The 21,115-nt window shown below is 36.0% G+C and overlaps 1 protein-coding gene across 5 annotated transcripts in view; it reads left to right on the top strand.

Annotated features, from left to right (window-relative positions):
* Positions 1–15,690, top strand: part of ANKRD17 (ankyrin repeat domain 17) — a 163,610-nt gene extending 147,920 nt beyond the window's left edge. For all 5 annotated transcript variants that reach the window (XM_044226144.1, XM_044226145.1, XM_044226148.1 and 2 more), the window contains 5 exons: positions 3,464–3,661; positions 12,917–13,165; positions 13,698–13,876; positions 14,237–14,401; positions 15,088–15,690. In XM_044226144.1, the coding sequence (XP_044082079.1) occupies positions 3,464–3,661; positions 12,917–13,165; positions 13,698–13,876; positions 14,237–14,401; positions 15,088–15,147 (851 nt within the window). In that variant the 3' untranslated portion in view covers positions 15,148–15,690. The remainder of the gene's footprint in view (positions 1–3,463; positions 3,662–12,916; positions 13,166–13,697; positions 13,877–14,236; positions 14,402–15,087) is intronic.
* Positions 15,691–21,115: the final 5,425 nt, after the last annotated feature.

A 21,115-nucleotide genomic window follows, 5' to 3' on the forward strand; every position in this document is an offset into this window, starting at 1 on the left:
CAATAAAACTGGCATCACTGTATAGGTTTAAGGTGTACAAGCTAATGATTTGACTTACATATATTGTGAAATGATTACCATAATAAGTTTAATTACCATCCATCATCATATAGATGCAATAAGAAAAAAGGAAAAAAAATACTTTTCCTTGTGGTGAGAACTCTTAGGATTTTACTCTTGCTTAACAACTTCCACACATATCATGCAACGGTGTTAACTATAGTCATCATGTTGTACATTACATCCCTAGTACTTATGAACCCTATAACTGGAAGTGTGTATCTTTTGATCACTTTCCTCCAATTTCCCTTCCTCCTATTCCCCACCTCTGGTAACCACAAATCTAATCTCTTTGTCTATGAATTTGTCTGTCTGTTTTTAGATTCCACATAGGTGAGATCATACAGTACTTGTCCTTCTCTATCTGACTTATTTCACTTGCCGTATTGCCCTCAAGTTCCATCCGTGTTGTGGCAGATGGCAAGATTTCATTGCGTTTTAGGCTCAATAATATTCCTGTGTGTGGGTGTGCACACACATGTGCATGTGCGTCACAGCATCTTTCTTCATTCATCTGGTGAGGAATGTCTTAGCTATTGTAATAATGCTCCTGTGAACTTAGGAATGCAGGTATCTTTTTGAGTTAGTGCTTTTGTTTCCATTGGATATATTCACAGAAGTGGAATTGCTGGATCATATATACCAGTTCTGTTTTTATTTTTTTTTTTGAGGAATCTCCATACTGTTTTCTATAGTGGCTCTAAGCTGGCCATATTTGAAGTGCTTCATAAGCAAACACACATAGCTAGTGGCTGCCGTAATGGACAATACAGATATCAAATATATTTATTATCATAGAAAGTTATATTGGACAATGCTGGTATTTCTAGAGTATTTAAAGATCTCCTGGTTTTGAGTGGTTGCTTTTTTTTTTTAATTTTCTACTTTGAAATGTTTTTCAGATTTATGGAAAAGTTCTATAATTAACCCCAACTTTCCCCAATGTAAATATTTTATATAATCCTTCATTTATTAAAACTAGGAGATTAAAATTGATGCAGTATGATTAACTAGACTGCAGACTTTATTCAGATTTCACAAGTTTTTTCAGTAATGTTCTTTTTCTGTTGCAGTATCCAGTCCAGGATACCAAATTGCATCTAGAGCTATGTGTTTTAATATGAACATTTTGAATAAATAAAGATATGCCATTCCAGAGATAGACAAACTATCACCGGTGGGCCAAATATGGCCTGCTGTCTGTTTTTATATTTGTAACTTTTTAAAGCTAAGATTCAATAATAGTGTAAGATTTTTTTTAATGACTTAAAAAAATTTTTTTTAAATAATAATAGGTGACACAAAATAATAGGAAATTAAAACTTCAGTGTTCATAAATGAAGTTTTATTGGGGCACAGCCTTGCGCAGTCATTTACATACTGTGTTATAGCTCCTTTCATGCTCTAATAATAGCCTGAAAATACTGCTGTTCAGCCTTTTGCAGAAAGGTTGCGGGTCTGTGTTATTGTAGAGATGACATTCTGAAACCAAAAATTTCTAAATTTAATGTGGACTGGATGTTATTTTGCCTATTTCTGTGCCATGTGAATACAGTGTAATGAACATGGTCAGTATGGGGACTGATGGAAATATTTATGTGTACTTTAAAGATAACATAATTTCTCTTGAGTACTGAAATGTTAAAATAAATATAATTTAATTTTAAAAGAGCATTATATACTAATACACTGGAAATGTTTTTATATTTCATTTTTATGATTGTTGAAATTTATTGAAAATACTTTTCAGAAAATATGAAATCTAGGTACTGTGTTGAGATCAAGACTAAAATTAAGATTTAGAGAAAAAAAATCTTCTTTTGTGGAAAGGTATAGGAAAAAAACTAGCTCTATAAGGGAGGTGAGGTTTTTGGGGGGGAGTGTACAGTTCATTAGACCAAAATTAACATTGAAGTTTAATTTTAGAGTCCATTGGAGGGGAATATTACTTGATTCAGGTCAATAAAACAGGCATATTTGCCTTTACAACTCCACCACTATTACTACCCTCAAGAAAATTAACATTAATTCAGCAGTACCACTCAGTATTCAGTACCATCATACCACATACACCCATTATGCCTGTGTGTTTCTTTTTTTTCCACTTTTGATCCAGGATTCAATCAGGGTTTACACATTGCTTTTGATTGTTAGGTCTCCGAGGTCTCTTCCAGTCTAAGATATCTTACTACCTTCCTTTGTTTTTTTTTTGACATTGAATCCTTTGCAGAGTCCAGTTGTTCTGAAGAATGTCCCACATATTAGATTAGAGTCATCTGTTTTCTAAGTCCATGATTACATTCAGGTCAAACATTTTTGGCAGAATCATTGGATGGGTAATGTTTTGAACCTCAAACTGCATTGCATCAGGACGCATTCAATGAAAATTGTTTCACTATTACCTATTACAAAGAATGGCCACTTAAAGTGCTCATCAACAGATCTGTCCGTAGTAGAAGGATAGCCATGTTTTTTTCCCTCTAGTTTTTTTTAAGACTTGATTTTTTTTTTTTTTTTAAATAGCACATTTAGGTTCACAGAAAAGTATAGAGGAAATTGAAAGAAAAGTGCAGAGATGTCCCCGATACCTCCTGCCCCCAACAGTCATAGCCTATTCCATTATCAACATTCCCCACCAGGAGTGGTACATCTGTTAGAATTGATGAACCTACATTAATTTTAATGACCATCCAGAGTCTGTGTTTTACATTAGTATTTACTCTTGGTGTTGGTACATTCTGTGGGTTTGAACAAATGTCCAGTGACATGGATCTACCAGTATAGTAACATATGGAGTATTTTCAGTATCTTAAAAATTGTCTGTGCTTTGCCCAATCATTCTCTCCCTCCCCCTGAGTATTTTGAAAGATAAAATTTTATATAATTCCTTGGCCATTAAGCCAATTTAAATTCCAGTGTTGATATGAAATCTACATGTATTCTATAATAACTAATTAAAATATCAGATATTAAAGTTAAATACAAAAATAATTTTCCTTGATAATTGTTCTTTTTTTATAGTTATCTTTAGAGAGGGAAATGATGAGTCAATAGACTGGGAGAATAAGCAAGGAGAAACATTTTTAGCCATCTAAAATATTTGGGGTATTAGGGACCTCTTAGAATTTTAGGTTTTTTTTTTTTTTAAGATTTTATTTATTTATTTGACAGAGAGAGATCACAAGTAGACAGAGAGAGAGGCAGGCAGAGAGAGAGAGAGAGGGAAGCAGGCTCCCTGCTGAGCAGAGAGCCCGATGTGGGATTTGATCCCAGGACCCTGAGATCATGACCTGAGCCGAAGGCAGCGGCTTAACCCACTGAGCCACCCAGGTGCCCCCTTGGGTTTTTTTTTTTAATTTTTTTCTCCTACAAGTAACAATTATAAATTCTTTTCTAATTCTAGGTATTGTCAATATGGACTCGCCGTATGGTTCTGTAACACCTTCTTCTACGCATTTGGGAAACTTTGCCTCAAACCTTTCAGGAGGTCAGATGTATGGACCTGGGGCACCCCTTGGAGGAGCACCCACAGCTGCTAACTTTAACAGACAACATTTTTCCCCACTTAGTTTGTTGACTCCATGTTCATCAGCATCGAATGGTGAGTATTTTACGTTGTAATTCCATAAGAAGAGTTTGTGTATATGTTTCCTGAAAAGCAAAAGGTTTTAAGTAGGAAAAGGCAAAGAAAAAAATGATTTAAGAGCTATGAACAAGTCTTAAATATATCAAGACTAATGAAATGGGAACATAGGAGCAAACATTTTTGTATATAGCAAATGATTAAAGTCTGAAATAGAGATGCTTGGATGACTCAGTCGTTAAAGGGTCTGCCTTCAGCTCAGGTCATGATCCCAGGGTCCTGGGATCGAGCCCCGCACTGGCCTCCTTGCTCGGAGGGAAGGAGGCTTCTCCTTCCCTCCTTCCCTCTCCTCCTGCTGCTTCTCCCTCTCCCAGTTCCCCTGCTTGTGTTCCCTCCCTCTGTCAAATAAATAAATGTGTCTCTCTCTGTCAAATAAATAAAATCTTAAAAAATAAATAAAAAGTCTGAAATACATCATTATTTCTTAGTGATTTTACCTACTTGATTTTTTTCTTAACTCCTCTTAAAAGTAATTTTTAACCCTAAATGTATAATGGATCTGGGTTAGTGTCTTCTGAGTATGTTGAGCTGAAATTAAACCATCTTAGGAATACAGATTTCTTAAGATATATACATATAGATGATTCATACTCACTTACTTATATATAAAAATAAGGATAGTTTTTTATTTTTATGTTCATGAAAAAAGAGGAATTGGGAGAAAAGGAGTTAAAATGGAAACATGACTGCTCATTGAAAAGTGTTAATTTGAAATTTTTTGGCAGTTAATCTTTAAAATAGAATGGCTTCTTAGAAGCAGAGAATGTTTTTAAGCGTAATAAAAACATACTTATTGGGACGCCTGGGTGGCTCAGTTGGTTAAGCAGCTGCCTTCGGCTCAGGTCATGGTCCCGGCGTCCTGGGATCGAGTCCCACATTGGGCTCCTTGCTCGGCAGGGAGCCTGCTTCTCCCTCTGCCTCTGCCTGCCTCTCTGTCTGCCTGTGCTCGCTCTCTCTCCCTCTCTCTCTAACAAATAAATATAAATAAAAAATCTTTAAAAAAAATCTTAAAAAAAAACAAACCATACTTATAGATATTAATGTTTGTTACTTTAGATGCTAATATTTATTACTTTAGGAAATAAACTCAGAAATTTTTGGATGAAATTCACAAAGTATGATAGGTTATTTTGCCCTGAAATTCAGTGTGTGGGCTTTTCACTTTTTTTTGTTTTTTAATTTTTTTGGTTTGGCTTTATGTTCACATGATTTTTGTTCTTGTTGAAATGCATTAACAATGCAACGATATAGATTAGGTTTTCTAATCCATTGCTGATAGAGAATGTCATTGAAGTCATTAGGAAATTTTCACTGATACATTCCAACAACTTTTTATTTCAAAAATTTTCAGGGGCGCCTGGGTGGCTCAGTGGGTTAAGCCGCTGCCTTCGGCTCGGGTCGTGATCTCACGGTCCTGGGATCAAGTCCCGCGTCGGGCTCTCTGCTCAGCAGGGGACCTGCCTCCTCCTCTCTCTCTCTCTGCCTGCCTCTCTGCCTGCTTGTAATCTCTCTGTGTCAAATAAATAAATAAAATCTTTATAAAAAAAAAAAAATTTCAGAAATTTTCAAACTTACAGAGAAGTTGGCAAGAATACTTTAAGAAGCATTCATATTCCTTTTGATTGGTAATTTCTTAAAATTTCCAATTTTTTAAACATTTTGCTCTCTTTTCTCTCTGCTTTTTTTATTGTTGAACCATTTGAAAGTAGGATTCAGATATAATACCTAAGACCTAAAAGCTTCAGTGTGCATCTTAAAAATATGGACATTTTTGTACATAGCCACAATATCATTGTCACATAGTTAATATATTAGTTTAGTAATATCATGTGATATTCAGTCCCTATTCAAATATCCCCAGTTGTCCTAAAACAGTTTTTATAGATTTTTTTTCCCTTTTGAACCATGAATCACTCAAGGTAAATGTATCACATTAGACTGTGTCTCTCAAGTCTAACTTTAAAAAAATAATTTTAAACTTGTAAGAATAGTACAAAGAATGCTTATATATTTTTCTCAGCTTCACCAATTGTTAACATGTTGCCACATTCCTCTCTCTCCCTGCAGTATATTTCTGGGTGTGTGGGTGTGTAGAATTTTTTTTCTGTACCATTTTAGAGTTAGTTGCAGATATAAACCAATTCTTCCTTGAATACCCTAAATGATAATATTTCTTAAAAACAAGAACATTCTGTCCACAGCTATGGTACAGGTGGCAAATTGTGCATTGGACAATACTATCCATAATACTCCGTATTCACTTTTCACCAATTGTCCCAATAATATTTTTTATTTCCTCTCATCCAAGATTCAAATCCGGATCACAAATCGCATTCAGTTCCATGTCTTTTTAGTATCAAATGATCTGGACTGTTCCTTCAGCCTTCTTTGTCTTTCAGAGAAGGACTTTGGAAGATTACAGATCAATGGTTTGGTAAAATTCCCCTTAATTTTGTTTTTCTGATACTTCTTCATGATTAAATTTAAGTTATGTGTTTTTGACAGGAATATTACTATATGGTCAATGTTGTATCTTTCTTTCAGTACATGATATTTCATAATATGTTAGTTTGTACCATTATAGGTGCTGTTAAATTTGATCATTTGGTTAAGATCATGTATGCCAGGTTTCTGTACTGTCAAATTATCATTTTTCCCTTTGTAATTAATAAGTATTCTGTGGAGAGTTTCTCTGACACTGTGTTCTTACTCCTCATCAGACTTTGAGACAGTGTAATAAGGGAACAGGCAAAGCAGTAGTACTTGTTTGAGTAAAAATAATAGTTTTGCTTTTGTAATCAGGCTAATGTTTATAAATTCCAAAAAAAATATTAACTTTGATGAAGGAAAAACACTAAAATTGAGCATAAATGGAAACAAACTTACCTGTGTTTCAAGTTTTTGACATAAACCTACTAAAAGAAAACAATCCAAAAAAACTCTTAAACCATAGTATTTTATGGGGCACCTGGATGGCTCAGTGGGTTAAGCCTCTGCCTTTGGCTTGGGTCATGATCTCAAGGTCCTGGGATCGAGCCCCACATCGGGCTCTCTGCTCGGCGGGGAGCCTGCTTCCTCTTCTCTCTCTCTCTCTCTGCCTGCCTCTCTGCCTACTTGTGATCTCTGTCTGTCAAATAAATAAATAAAATCTTTAAAAAAAAAAACCATAGTACTTTATATGCCCTCAGTTTAAAGACAAAAAGATTTCAAACAAATCTTGCAATTCTACATAGGACATTGGATTTGTATAATGTTATGGATAAGCAATTCTAAAATTATGGGGTTTATTGTAGGATTGAGCAAGTGAGTGTATTAATGATACAATCCACAGTCCTCACTGTGAGAAGAGGTGGTGTGAAATGGAGTAAGGCAAAGAAGAACCCTATGGAATTGGATTAGATTTAGATGATCAGTGTGAACTCACGATTTTTCAGTTACCTGTATACTGGAATAAATCATATGAAGTTGCTGTTTTCCCATCAGCTCTATCTACTGAAAGGGCCTAGAAGCAATTAATGTTCATCATCAGTGAGCACATACAGTGCCAGATCTATCTGTTAAATTATGTCTGTCTACTGAAAGAAACTAGGCTTTCTCGATGAAATAGCTGACTCAAGAGCTGGGGCATACAGGGAGCCGGGGAAGTCTTAGGTGTCAGAGAGTACTTAAGTGCTCAAAATTATGGGGACATGTCAGGACACACAAGGCAGCTTTAGAGAGACTCCCACTGGCCAAATTCAGGAAAATTGGACCAACAAAGTGAATAATGGCTGCTCACTGGATCAAGTCTAAGAATCCATAAGTCCATAATGATTAAGATTTTTTTAAATTTTTTAATTAAAAAATTGTTTTTAAGAATTTAAGATTTTAGAAGGGAAGGGAACTCTCTTCCTTACAGTGTAAGGACAACTCATACATATAGAAGGAATTATAATTACAGTCATTGTTTTACAATCATTAAAGTGATTGATTTACTCAAGACTCCCGCTTTTACCTCTAATACTGAATTTTTAACTTGTCTGCATTTTCCTCAATATAAATTTTAATACTGTTACTTTTTTACTGACCATTTAGTTTGTTTTGTCAGACTTTCAGCTTTTTTTTAGGTAATCTGTTCACATGAATGTAGCTTTGTGTTTTCATTTATTATAGTCTTTCAAAATTTCGTTTTCAGTGTTTATGTACATAGTTTCCTTAAGAGTTGCCATTCTGGATGCTGTTGTAGAACTAACTGTGGAGGCATGTGATTTACTTTTCATAATATATTTGTCTGGTTTTATGTACTTGAATAGGTTCTGTCATATTTCTCCATATAGTCTGTTCCTCTTCTCATTCCCTCTCCTTTAGGATATAAAGATGTTATTAGGACCCTGACAAATTAAGTTGGGATGTGGGGGAGAGAGGCCCCTTCCTTTAAAATTTTTTTTAGAAAGGAAAAAAAAATTCTTTCTTTAGGCCCAAGAACAATAGATTGGTGATGCCCAAGAACCTTCTTTATGTAAAAGGCTGGGCAGAGATCTCCTGAACCCTTACTCCATTCAGACTGCTAAGATTTCTCCTACCAACACTCTGCCGACTCGTGCATTGGTTACTGATCACTGGCTGTCGTCTGTGAGTTTCAGTTCTTGGCACATTTAGTCATTGGGCCATTTTGACATTTAGTCCTTAGAAAACTGTTATCAGATCAAAAAGCAGTAAAAACAAAATTTTGAAAGGAAGGAAGTAATTTTACGTTGTGAGCCAGGACATGTCATGTGAATGTAGAGCTGAAATAATACATTTACAAAATAGCACTCACCCTTACAACGTATGTTCCATGCTGGTATTTTCTATTCTGTTTTCTGTAACCTTTAAAAAATTTTTTGTAAGCTAGTCATGACCAACCACATTCATCTTGATGGCCTGAACAGAAAGATGAAGAAAGTACAGTAATTTTCCTACAGGAGTATTTTTTAAATTTGTAAGTCACATTGCTCTTTCATTTTGAATTCAGGACCTGTTGTCATTTCAAAACTGAAATTGATTTACCATGAAGCCCGTGAAGCTTCAGCTTCAGGGTACCTTTTTTACAAGGGACCCTGCAAAGGTCCTATACCTAATTTTGTGTTTGCAGTTTGGTATTCTTTTTCTAAAGAAGGTTCCCAAAATTGTATTAAGAGTGCACAGAACTTCTAAAACCTGTTTTTTCTTCAGTATATAGTTGGCATATTTTAAAAGAACATGATGACTCTGAATTAAATTTTGTGGGTTTTTTCTAATTATATAATTAGAGATGAGAAAAGAGATTATAATAATTCTGTGCTTTTTATGACAAAGAACATAGACCCACCAAAGGAGTCTCCAAGAAAATGGTACTGACTTTTATTTTTATTTTTTTAATATTTTATTTTATTTATTTGACAGAGATCACAAGTAGGCAGAGAGGCAGGCAGAGAGAGAGAGAGAGAGGAGGAAGCAGGCTCCCTGCTGAGCAGAGAGCCCGATGCGGGACTCCATCCCAGGACCCTGAGATCATGACCTGAGCCGAAGGCAGCGGCTTAACCCACTGAGCCACCCAGGCGCCCCGAAAATGGTACTGACTTTTAAAGGACTGTCCGCAGAGCCGTGCAGGATTCCATCCAGGGCCAGCTTCAGAGCCGTTCGGCTGTTCCTTCTCTCTCTCTCTAGAGGATTTATGACAGACTCATGGTCTGTGTCTTGTGAGCCTCTTCTGTTTACTCCCTCTTTGCCTAGCCTCCTTCATAATCTCATCATATATATGGTCCTCAAAGAGTCCATTCATAATTAGTTAAACCAGTTTTTCTTTTTTTTTTTTTTCTAATCAGTTGTACCGTTCGGAATGAGGAATAGGATTTGCTTACCACCTGTGTTCAGGTCAGGCCATGTCAGACACAGACTGCTGCTAGCCTGAATGGATTACTCTTATGTCAGACACCTGTCATTAATCCAGTAAGCTTTCAGGGTAGAAGCAGAAAACTGTCTCCTGATAAAAGTATGGCTGTGAAGTGGGCAGATCTCTTAAATGGGGGCTTGTCTTTAGGCAGGCCTAGTTACTTTGTTCATTTAAACAGAATATAGAGGGTATTTTGCTTTGCTTTTGCTTTTTGGAAGGATTCAGGAAAGGGAAGAGAAACTAATCTGACACTGACCAATAGGGTAGGTTCCCAGGATGAGTCTAGGAGAGGTAGAATTCATTTGTCTGTCCTATCCGTCCATCCTTCCTGCCAGCTTGCCACCTTTGACTTTGTCTTGGCAAAGTTGTTCTGGGTTGATCCTTCTCAGGTTTGTAAATGTGTCCTTTCAATACACAATTTAAAAAACAAAACACTAGGGCACCTGGGTTGCTCATTCATTAAGCATCTGCCTTTAGCTCACTCAGATCATGATCCCAGGGTGCTGGGATCGAGTTCCGCATCGGCCTCCCCACTCAGCAGGAAGCCTGCTTCTCCCTCTCCCACTCTACCTGCTCAGGTTACCTCTCTCACTGCCTCTTTCTCTGTCAGATAAATGTAAATAAAATCTTTTAAAAAATAAAAACAAAACAAAACTTTATTTATCTCTTGTGTTCCTTATACGTTCTGGAATATTCTTTCATTTCTACTGCTTTCCTGAATTTTTTCATTGTTTCCAGTTTTACTAATTCTGAATTATGCTGTTCTTTCTTATGTTTTCCGTTCATTTCTTTTAGCTCACATTGGAATTTTAAGAGTATAGCTTTGTTTCTGATACACCTTTGGAATATTAGAATACAGCTTTCTTCTTGGCATGCTTTTATTATCTGTAAAATGTTCTGGGTCCATATCTTTTAGTTCATATAATAGCTTTGTATGGAATTTGATTGCATTTCTATTCTGTTTTACAATTTTAAATTAAATGAACTTTCCTGAATTTTTAGAAAGGATACATGGATCAGTTATCTTCTCTAGCTTAAAGGCTCTAGAATTTGGTCATTTAGGCAAGTATGCAAAAATATGGCCTTAATACTTTATTAAATCTGGCTTTGTTATCCTTAGCCTCCCACCACCCCCACTCTTGACTGGATCTTTTGTCTGCTTTGCTTCTATTGTCCCTTTCCTTCTCAACTTGGAATATGTTCCCAGAAGTTTCTTAGTAGTGTGAAGCTTTATCGTGGAATGAGTCTTCAGCAGATATTTTTGAGAGTTCATAGGGTCACTATTGCTCCAGCTTCTTAAGACCTTTTTGTTAAATCCTTGCACTGACCGTGCATAGGCAGGACTCTCCCAGTTTCACCCGCTCTTGTCAGACCGGCCTGCTTTCTCCTTTTCTTTGAGTACCTTTGACTGTTTTGTTCTCCTATTCTGTTCTTAGGGGTGGAGAACTGCTTCTTTCCACACAGATGTTGATACCACAAGGTCTTGTAGCCATCAGTGATTTGTCCCCATTTACTCGCATCTTTTGATTCGTTTGGATATATTTTTTAAGATTTTGTTTATTTATTTGACAGAGAGACTGTGAGAGAGGGAATACAAGCAGGGGGAGTGGGAGAGGGAGAAACAGGCTTCCCACTGAGCATGGAGCCTGATGCGGGGCTTGGGTCTCCATCCCAGGACCGTGGGATCATCACCTGAGCTGAGGGCAGATGCTTAACAACTGAGCCCCCCCAGGTGCCCCAGTTTTGTTAGTTTTGTTATAGATGTTATCCAGAGGTGTTTGGCTTTGCTAACTTGGTAGCTTGTTTTTATGGAAAGATTTTGGAGGAATCACAACTTGTGCTGCTATACCTCCATCTTAGAATTCCTTCTTATACCAGTGCAGTTTTAAGGTGAATTTAGAAATAGGTATAATTATTCAAAGACACATACATGGCTTTTCTATTTTCTTATGATTCATTAAAAGTAATACTGTTAAGAATGCTAGTGGATCCATAAACACAGATGATATATTTTAATTTTTCATTAGAGACTAACAGTTTTCTTGGTTTACTTGTGCAGATAAGCTCGTAAGCTTCATGTTTTTGTTCCCCAATAATATCTATATCCTATTAATAACAATTTATAAAGTATTTTCACATCCTTTTTTTTTTTTAAGTTAATAATATTACTACAATTCATTGAGACTAATACTTCTACTGAATTTTTCTTTTTCAAATTCCCTGAAAAGTATCTTGGGTAGTAGAGGCACTATGCTTTGTGTATATATACCTGTGTACAGATAGATAGATAGGTTGATTGATTTTACAAATTTATTAACTACCTGAATCCCTTTGGAGTAATACACACACACACACACACACACACACCTTATATGAAAAAAATGATTAAAATGGAAAACTATTCTTGACTATCCCTAGGGCATCTAGGGCATACAGTCAGGCAGTTATGAGTAAATTGTAAATAAGCAGGTAACTCTTTTGACTTTTAAGCTTCAGGCTCCACCATTTACACCCTATTTTAAATTTAAATGTGCTTGATATTTAAATTTTTCACAAGAAATACAATTTGGGTTCTTGTTTTTTCTTCTCTGTAGTGCATGAAGAAATTGAATCACTTCAGAATACTCCCAAATATTAAGAACCTGCCTTGTTTTGATACATAAAGCTTATATTGTCATTTTGAAAAGCTTGTTTGTGGAATACCCATGTGATACATGATACAATAAAACAAATTGGGCAGTGAGGCATAGCCCTATATTGGTATTTTATCAGCATATTAAGTTTCTGTGAAGTTCTGATTTAAGGAAACTTTTTTCTCAAGTTAGATTTTCCACATTTGTTGCCTACCTGAATCCCTTTGTTTTTGTCATAGCATACCAAGGGCTGTGTGTTCTTGAGGAATACAGTTTGGAAATTGCCAATACAGGCATGATTTTCCTCCACCTCTGTTTTGTTGTTATTTATCCTTTTAAATTTAAAGATAGTCTTCTCATTGTTGTGGTTGTTTATTTTACTCAGTATCAAGCATTTTTTAAAATATTAATTAACTTAATGGGTTATATTACATCATCTGTATTCAGACATCTTCACATTTTATCACGTAACTAAATGGAAAAACTGTGAATCAAATTAAAAAATGACTGCAAAGTCATGGAACTTAACCAAATTTTAATATGCATAATTTTTAAGCATTATTATCATATTTCATTTTTCCTCAGAGAACACATATATAGGGTATCTTCAGAATGTAAGATTTGGTTTTACAAAATGATGCCCTCTATAGATGACATGTATACTATTTCAAAATATCTTTTCTCTAGATTCTCCTGCACAGTCCGTATCCTCTGGAGTTCGTGCACCTTCGCCTGCCCCATCATCAGTACCTTTAGGGTCAGAGAAGCCCAGCAATGTCTCTCAGGACAGAAAAGTTCCAGTCCCTATTGGGACTGAACGTTCTGCACGTATCAGGCAAACTGGAACTTCAGCTCCATCTGTTATTGGGAGTAATTTATCCACATCAGTAGGGCATAGTGGCATCTGGTCCTTTGAAGGGATTGGTGGCAATCAAGGTAAGACATGCTATTCTGCCTGCCAGAAATTAAGTTTTAAATCTATGGATTTAACTAAAATACTATAATATTGTAAGTAATACTTAATGTTAACAGTCATTCTTAAAAGATCTGTATTCATATCTCTTGGTTTTCACTAATCAGCTTTAAGAGTTCAGACCATTTTTTGTTATCGTTATCTCTCATTGAATTTATCTAATGCAAGCATACTCTTTTCTTCATTTCATCATGTTAAGAAAATGCTAATATTTCCTTTTGGACTCTAGCTCTTATCTTAACTTGGTTTTTTTCTTTTGTAACACAGAGTATTTAGACAGTTGTTACTATGAGGTTATTGTTGTTATTAGGCTGTTGTACCACTACCTACACATGGAAATACTGCAGTAAATATTTAAGAGTAAGTCATTATTCTGAAAGCATGCACAATTCAATGTGGAAAATTCTAGATAGAAATAGAGTAAATGTTTTATCTTGCTGTCTTTGGTTTTAGAGATCACCAGCTATCGTTTTTTATCTTTTTGTTTTCCCTCAGACAAAGTAGACTGGTGTAACCCTGGTATGGGAAATCCTATGATTCATAGGCCAATGTCCGATCCAGGAGTGTTCTCACAGCATCAAGCAATGGAGCGAGAGAGTACAGGAATTGTAACTCCTTCTGGTACATTCCATCAGCATGTTCCTGCAGGATACATGGACTTTCCTAAAGTTGGGGTAATGGTGACTTACATAAGCACTGTTAAATTTCTAAATGTTTTTCTTATTATTAGCTTTGTTTTACTTCCAAGTGGATAAGTGTTTGTGAAATGATGCGCAGGCGTCAGCCTGTAATTATAGGTCAAAATCTGGGTAGAGAAATGTTTTTGACCAAATATTTTGGCTGTAGTAGGCTTATGTATAATCTAATGGTAGAGAAATCATATAATGGAAAATAATTTTTAGATGACTTCAGTAACATACTTTTTCAAAATAAAATGAAGTCTCATTTTTAAGGCCACGGATTTTATTTGGGAAAATAAGCAGTGACTTGAAGATATGACTATGTGCATAATTTTTGTTTTCTCTTTTTTTAAGGGTATGCCTTTCTCTGTGTATGGGAATGCAATGATTCCTCCAGTAGCACCTATTCCTGATGGTGCTGGAGGACCCATATTTAATGGCCCTCATGCTGCAGACCCCTCTTGGAACTCCCTGATAAAGATGGTTTCAAGCTCCACAGAAAATAATGGCCCTCAAACGGTAAGGCTGATCATTCAGGGAACATTTCTTTAGTGTTTATGAGATGCCAAGACAAATAGGATACAGGTAAATCATGCTAGTGAGGGAGTATGGTGAATATGGGTAGTTGAGGGAAATTTAATACAGCAAGAGGATATGGAAAATGGTACCAACTGTAGTGATTGAAGCGAAAATTATAAAAGGCATAATATATTTCATTGGGTAGCAGGTGGTAAGTAAAGGATTTTAAATTACAAAGTGTTGTAACTTTATACCTCAGAATTTACTAGTAGTATGAAAAGGACCGTCTAGAGGTTATTTATCATTATATGTATTATAAGCGTCAGAACAGTGCATAATTATAACTCTAAAAATTCACAGAAATGATTAGTGATTAGTATATTTTAGCTTATGTTGGTGTACGCTTAATGTTTCACCCATTTTCCTTAGTCATCAGTCTGTATGCATTCAGATAATGGTTTTCAAAAAATGACAATAAATCAGATCTTATTTGAGAAATAGGAGAGGCAGGAAAACAAATAAAAGGGGCTTTTCATTGTTTTCAAGTATGTTGCAAATTAAATGAGATTTAGCTGTTTTAGCTCATAGATAATAAGAGCACTTCCTTAGTTTTTAAGAGTTCTGCTTTTAATCAGGTACGTGTTAAATATGTCATATCTAATAAAACGCATGCTCTACATTCCTAGGTGTGGACCGGACCCTGGGCCCCTCACATGAACAGTGTGCACATGAACCAGCTTGGCTGATGAGGATCAGCGTGTTAGCCTGCAGATTCCTTTTCATTCAGAGGAAATCACAAGTGGCCGAAAAAAATTTATGCTCCCAAATCATTCTACTGATGTGCTTGACTGAAGTGTGTAGGCTTTTTGCAGAAGAAGTTACTAACTGACCTATTTTCTGTGAACATTTGTGACTGCCCATTCCCCACCAACATCCGTTTTACCTTAGTTAGCATTTTTCTTATCGTTTTTCTTTTTTTCTTTCCCTCTTCCCCTTTGGACATAACTTTCTGTTGAAGCTGTTCTTTGGCTGGTTGGTTTTAGTACTGTAAACTGCTTCTGAGCAAACACGGAAATTTAGCAAAATTATGTAAACTTGATCCTGAAGTTTTAGAATGGCAAATAAATGTACAATTGTTTACATAACAGAAAAGGCTAAGCAGAAAGTAAATTTCAATATGTCAGTATAGAGGCTCTACTTTATGTAGACTTAAATTAATGTGAGATATGTACCTTCATATTCAGAAATCTGGATGTTTCCTTCATACATTAAACTATTAATAAGCATAACTTTTCTGCTTGTGTAATTTAAGTATAAAGTAAAACAATGGGCATTATCAGTGGATGTTTCCTGTTTAAAATACCCATCTTACTCTCTTTTGAGTTTATTTGCAGCAGAGCACATACAGAAGAAATTTATTACCTTCCCATGTCATGTTATTACCTTGCCACACTTTTAAAACTAATACACTCTTCTCTCTTCACTCTTCTCTTCTTACCTTTACCGCTAATACCAGTAAAATTCTCTTGCTGATCGTGAAATAATTTTTTATAAAGATTTTTATTGTAATGGCTGCTACAGAGAAGCGGAGCACCTTCGTCATCACCTGTGGTTCTTCTAACCATCAGATGTTTAGTCTTTCTGAGAATTTACAAAGCCACACTGGTTCCCAGTCAGCGTATACAAGCTCTTACGATACTGTTTATTATTAAATAATTCAATGTACTATTTTATATTGGATAATATCAGTTCTTAACATTGACCTTGCAGTCATCAAGAATCAACATAAAAATTACAATTTTCAGTAATTTAGTGGAAAGTATCTTTTTTTCCTCCCCCAATTTTAAAGGCTTCTTATTCTCTACACATAGTGAAAGGGATCAACAGCTAACTTGGGACAAGTAATAAAGGAAATTTTGCATTTGTCATTAGGACAAATTTATGGTCTATATGAATATACAGAATACAAAATAATGTCTTCATTTAACCTGCTTATGTAAGATGCAGGGCCACACTAAACTACTCAGTGGGATTTAGCTATTCCATTCACTTGAAACAATAAACAATAACATATCCAAGAGGAATATGTGTCCTACGCTGTCTCATATGGAAAAATAAATTATATGGTTGAATTATAATAGAAAGTAAGCATAAATGCGAAGTAATGAATGCATCAGTCTTTTTTTTTTTTTAAACAAATTCTACAGTGGTCAAATTTGAATTCAGATAAGTCACCCAGAGTTGACAATATTAATATGGTTCCTTGGCTGTTAAATAAGTGAAATTTCTTTACTCTGGTAGCCTGAAGAAAGAGTAAAAAGGTTTTTCAGACATACCTAGACGTTTATAAACAAATATATTTATATCTTTTAAGAGGTGGTCTTAAAGTACATAAATTTGTTTTGCTACAACCAAATTTAAGGAAAAAGCTAAATGATAGCCTACAAACATAGCTATGAAATGAAATTATAGCTCTTTACTAAGAAAGGTGTGTAATGCTATTTAACAGTATTTTATATATGACTTTTGCCACTATCATATAATTTCTTGCTTCGTTTTTTCCTGTGTTAATTATAATTAAAATAATCCTGTTAGATAATAGATACACCACCCAGTATTTATTACAATATGTGAATTGTGTTGATTCACAAAATTGAATTTGTTAAGATGGGGGTGAATTAGTAAGAAAGAACCTATATTTTCTTGACTTTAAACCTATGGGACAGGGCGATATGGACTGCATGCTTCCTACTTAGTTTTGGAGCTCAGTCTTGTTGAGTACAATACCATGATTTTTGAAGTCTGTGTTAGGAACATTTTTCAAATATATATTTTTTATATTTCAGATGTAATGCAGTGCATTTTTTTTTTAAGATTTTATTTATTTATTTGACAGAGATCACAAGTAGGCAGAGAGGCAGGCAGAGAGAGGGGGGGAAGCAGGCTCGATCCCAGGACCCTGGGATCATGACCGGAGCCGAAGGCAGAGGCTTAACCCACTGAGCCACCCAGGCGTCCCTAATGCAGTGCATTTTTACTTGCAAAGTAGTTTAAAAAAAAAACACTATAGTCTTTTGAGACTACACAGGTCTTTTTTACCCCCTTTTTGAAAGTATATGGTATGTGTAATTGTAGACTACCTAATGTATTTCTTTCAGTCTTTTATTTTTGTTTTCTCAGAGTGAGAGAGTGTGCCCATGAGTGGGGGCTAGTGAGTGGGAGGGGGTTGGCAAAGGAATAGGAAGAGAATTTTAAGCAGACGCCACATCCAGCATGGAGTCCAACATGGGGCTTGATCTCACAACCCTGAGATCATGACCTAAGCCTGACAATTACCTGACTGAGCCATCCACGTACCCCTTTTTTTCATTCTTTTAAGAAGTGACTTAAGTGTCGAAAATAATATTTGGGTTAGCTCCTACCTTAAATGGCAAAAATAATATCCCAATTGTGTAATCTTTTTAATACCAACCATTTTATTTTAGAGATGATCTCGTTTGCCAGAACCAACAGAATCCCCATTTCATGAGGGATTTCATACTCAAAAAAATTGATTGTAGTATTCATGTGAAAGATAATCCCCCTTCTGCTTGCTATTACTGTAAAAATAAGTTGCTAGTAATTGAAAATTAACTTTTTGTTAAATCCCTATACTTACTGTCATTTTTCTTCTCAGGAACACAGTGGAGGGGGTTATAGTTTACTGACAGATCCTGTCTTGTTCTTCACGAAAATATTATTCTTTCTTTTGACGCAAATGACCTAAGTACACATTTCATGAAAATTATTTTGCACACTATGTTATTCACTTTTTAAAAAAAAATACAAAATGATACACTAAAGAGGGAAACTCAAAATCCCAAAACCTCTTCAGAGCTTCTGTTCTATTTCCTCTATATTTTATTTTGAGCTTTTCAGAATCACTCATTCCTGCATATCTGGCATTACAGAACTTTTGCAATAGTATAATGCAAACTTTTGGAAAGCAGAGTATACTCTGCTTTCTACAATTTTGACGTATGAAGGATTTGCTAGGAATTCTCTACTTTCAGATAGCCAGGAAACCTCTATACATTCCACTGATAAATGCTCACTTCAAGTCACAACACTCAGTTAACTAGTGCTGATTCCAGATGATGAATTTAGAATGTGAACTTCATTAATGCTTTAATACGACTTACTATGTTACATACCTTGATTGCAAAAATTCTATCACTTGTATTTTGGGTAAGCGAGTGAAAATTACGCAACTATGACTTGACATAAATAAGAATTTCTTTGTGCTATGATAGTTGGAGTACATGACTAAGGTGTATTAAAGAGGTTTCATATTCGACTTTTTTTTTTCTTTTTTAAGACTTTATTTATTTGGCAGAGACCACAAGTAGGCAGAGAGGCAGGCAGAGAGAGAGAGAGGAGGAAGCAGGCTCCCTGCTGAGCAGAGAGCCTGCTGTGGGGGCTCAATCCCAGGACCCTGGGATCATGACCTGAGCTGAAGGCAGAGGCTTTAACCCACTGCCAGCCAGGCACCCCTAGACTTCTATCTTTAAATGCATTCACACTTTCGAAAGTGTGCATGCTAAGTAAGAACTATGTTAAGAAAGAGGAGAGAATATTTTTCAATAGAAATGAAAAGCTAATTTTACATTAACTTTGGTTTTAAAAAGCAATGCATTAAATGAGTAGGAAAGAAAAAGAGATTCAACCTAAATCCAATTCTGAGCGGTCCTTTTAACAATTACTCATGAAAATTATCTTTTCAAAGTTCTTTTGTCAAGCATTTCAGAGGGCATACTTGGGAAATGAGAAATTTAAGTGTACATTTATATAGTTTATATGTGTAAATAGCCTGTACTCTACAGTTTTGAATTTTTGAACCCACTCTGTTCTGCACTGATGGGTAAGAATTTAAGAAACTGCAGGAAAAAATGAAACAGTATCTATTTTTGAGGTGCTTAAAGTTAAAAAAAAATTAGTTGTGTGACATAGTAAAGACAAGAATGCTAATTATAAATGCTGAACTTTAAAAAAATGTCCTAGTATGCAGCACAAGTTCATTTACAGTGTTAGATTTGACAAGATATCAGTTAGTTTGTTCAATGTATGGTCTCATCGTCCTGTACTCTGCAACTCAAGAATTTTGGATAATCAGTACATACGCATTAGCGCTAACACTCCCTTTGTATTGAGCTATATAACGGACAAATACTTCCCCCGGCATTCTTTACCAAATAGATAAGTTCTGATCATCTCTATTATGAATTTAGAAATGTATGTTAATACGAAATTAGCAGAAGTTAAATATAAATTTTTTTGAGGTTACAATATTGAAACTCAAGCAGTGAAACACTTTAGAATGAGAATATAATGTGACTCTGGAAAAGGCAAACCTTAATCAACTCTGTTTCTCCTGAATATTAAACGGTTAGAATCTCTAGGCTTAACTGTGACTGTGGAAGGGCCAATTTCCAATGATATCAGTTCTCTGGGCAGACAGAAATGCAACAGCATAGAATTTGCTCCTTTACCTCCATAATATTTAGGCGAAGATATTTCCATTTAAACTGTTCCCACAGGGGCGCCTGGGTGGCTCAGTGGGTTAAGCCTCTACCTTGGCTCAGGTCATGATCCCAGAGTCCTGGGATCAAGCCCCGCATCCGCATCCGGGCTCTCTGCTCAGCAGGGAGCCTGCTTCCTCCTCTCTCTGCTTCTCTGCCTACTCGTGATCTCTCCCTCTCTGTCAAATAAATAAATAAAATCTTAAAAAAAAAATTGTTCCCAAATTGAACTACTAGTCATTAGCTACCAGTTGCTTCTTTTTTTATTTTTTGCTTATTTTTAAAAATATTTTTAAAAGACTCATTTACTAGAGAGAGAGAGAGAATATGAGTGGGAGGGAGGATCAAAGAGAGAAGGAAAGAATCCTCAAGCCGACTCCCCACTGAGCACGGAGCCCAAGCGGGGTCTCGGTTTAGGACCTCCACCAGACCCGCTGTGAGCCACACAGACGCCAGGGTTGCTTTTTTAAAACTTAAATGTATAGGGAGATACATTGGTACCTCTTTCTTTTAAAAAGGCTCTGTATAGCAATAAATTGGAATTTGTATGTAAACGCATTTCAGAATTCATGTAGGTGCATAATTAAATAAGAACCATAGCTGCAACTTAACATCACCCAACATTTGTCGGAGGCTTGTTTTAACCAACGTTTTATTCCGCACAACGCAATTTGGGCTCTAGGTTTAGGGGTGACCCTTCTGTGATTAAACTCGCACTCCATCCCAGTTTGTATACTGCTGCCGGGAACACAAAGGTCAAAATTAGTCCGTATAGATGAGGCATATTCTTTTTAAGTCGAAGACGGTTAATGCTACTGTTCAGGCTCTCGAACCTTTGTGTAAGATACATGTAAGCTCTAGTGAAGGCTAGAGCTCCCTGCCTATCACTCGGTCTCCCTGCCAGTGATAACGCCTCCAGGAAGGAGATGGTTGGAATCCTTGAGTTTTGCTACTTCTAATGGGAGATAAAAACTGACACTCGGTTTGCAGTTGGGTTTGAAAATGTTAGCTGAACAGATGAGCCAGTTAAATCTTTCTTCCACATACTGAACTATGACCAGTGTGCATAATGGATGCGCATTAAACTAGGGTCGGCCGGGAGCGCCGGCCTCTCTGCAGCCTGCGACGCGCGGACTCCAGCCGTGTGATCCACCTC

The sequence above is a fragment of the Neovison vison genome, chromosome 11, assembly GCF_020171115.1.
Source record: "Neovison vison isolate M4711 chromosome 11, ASM_NN_V1, whole genome shotgun sequence".
NCBI classification, from domain to species: Eukaryota; Metazoa; Chordata; class Mammalia; order Carnivora; family Mustelidae; genus Neogale; species Neogale vison.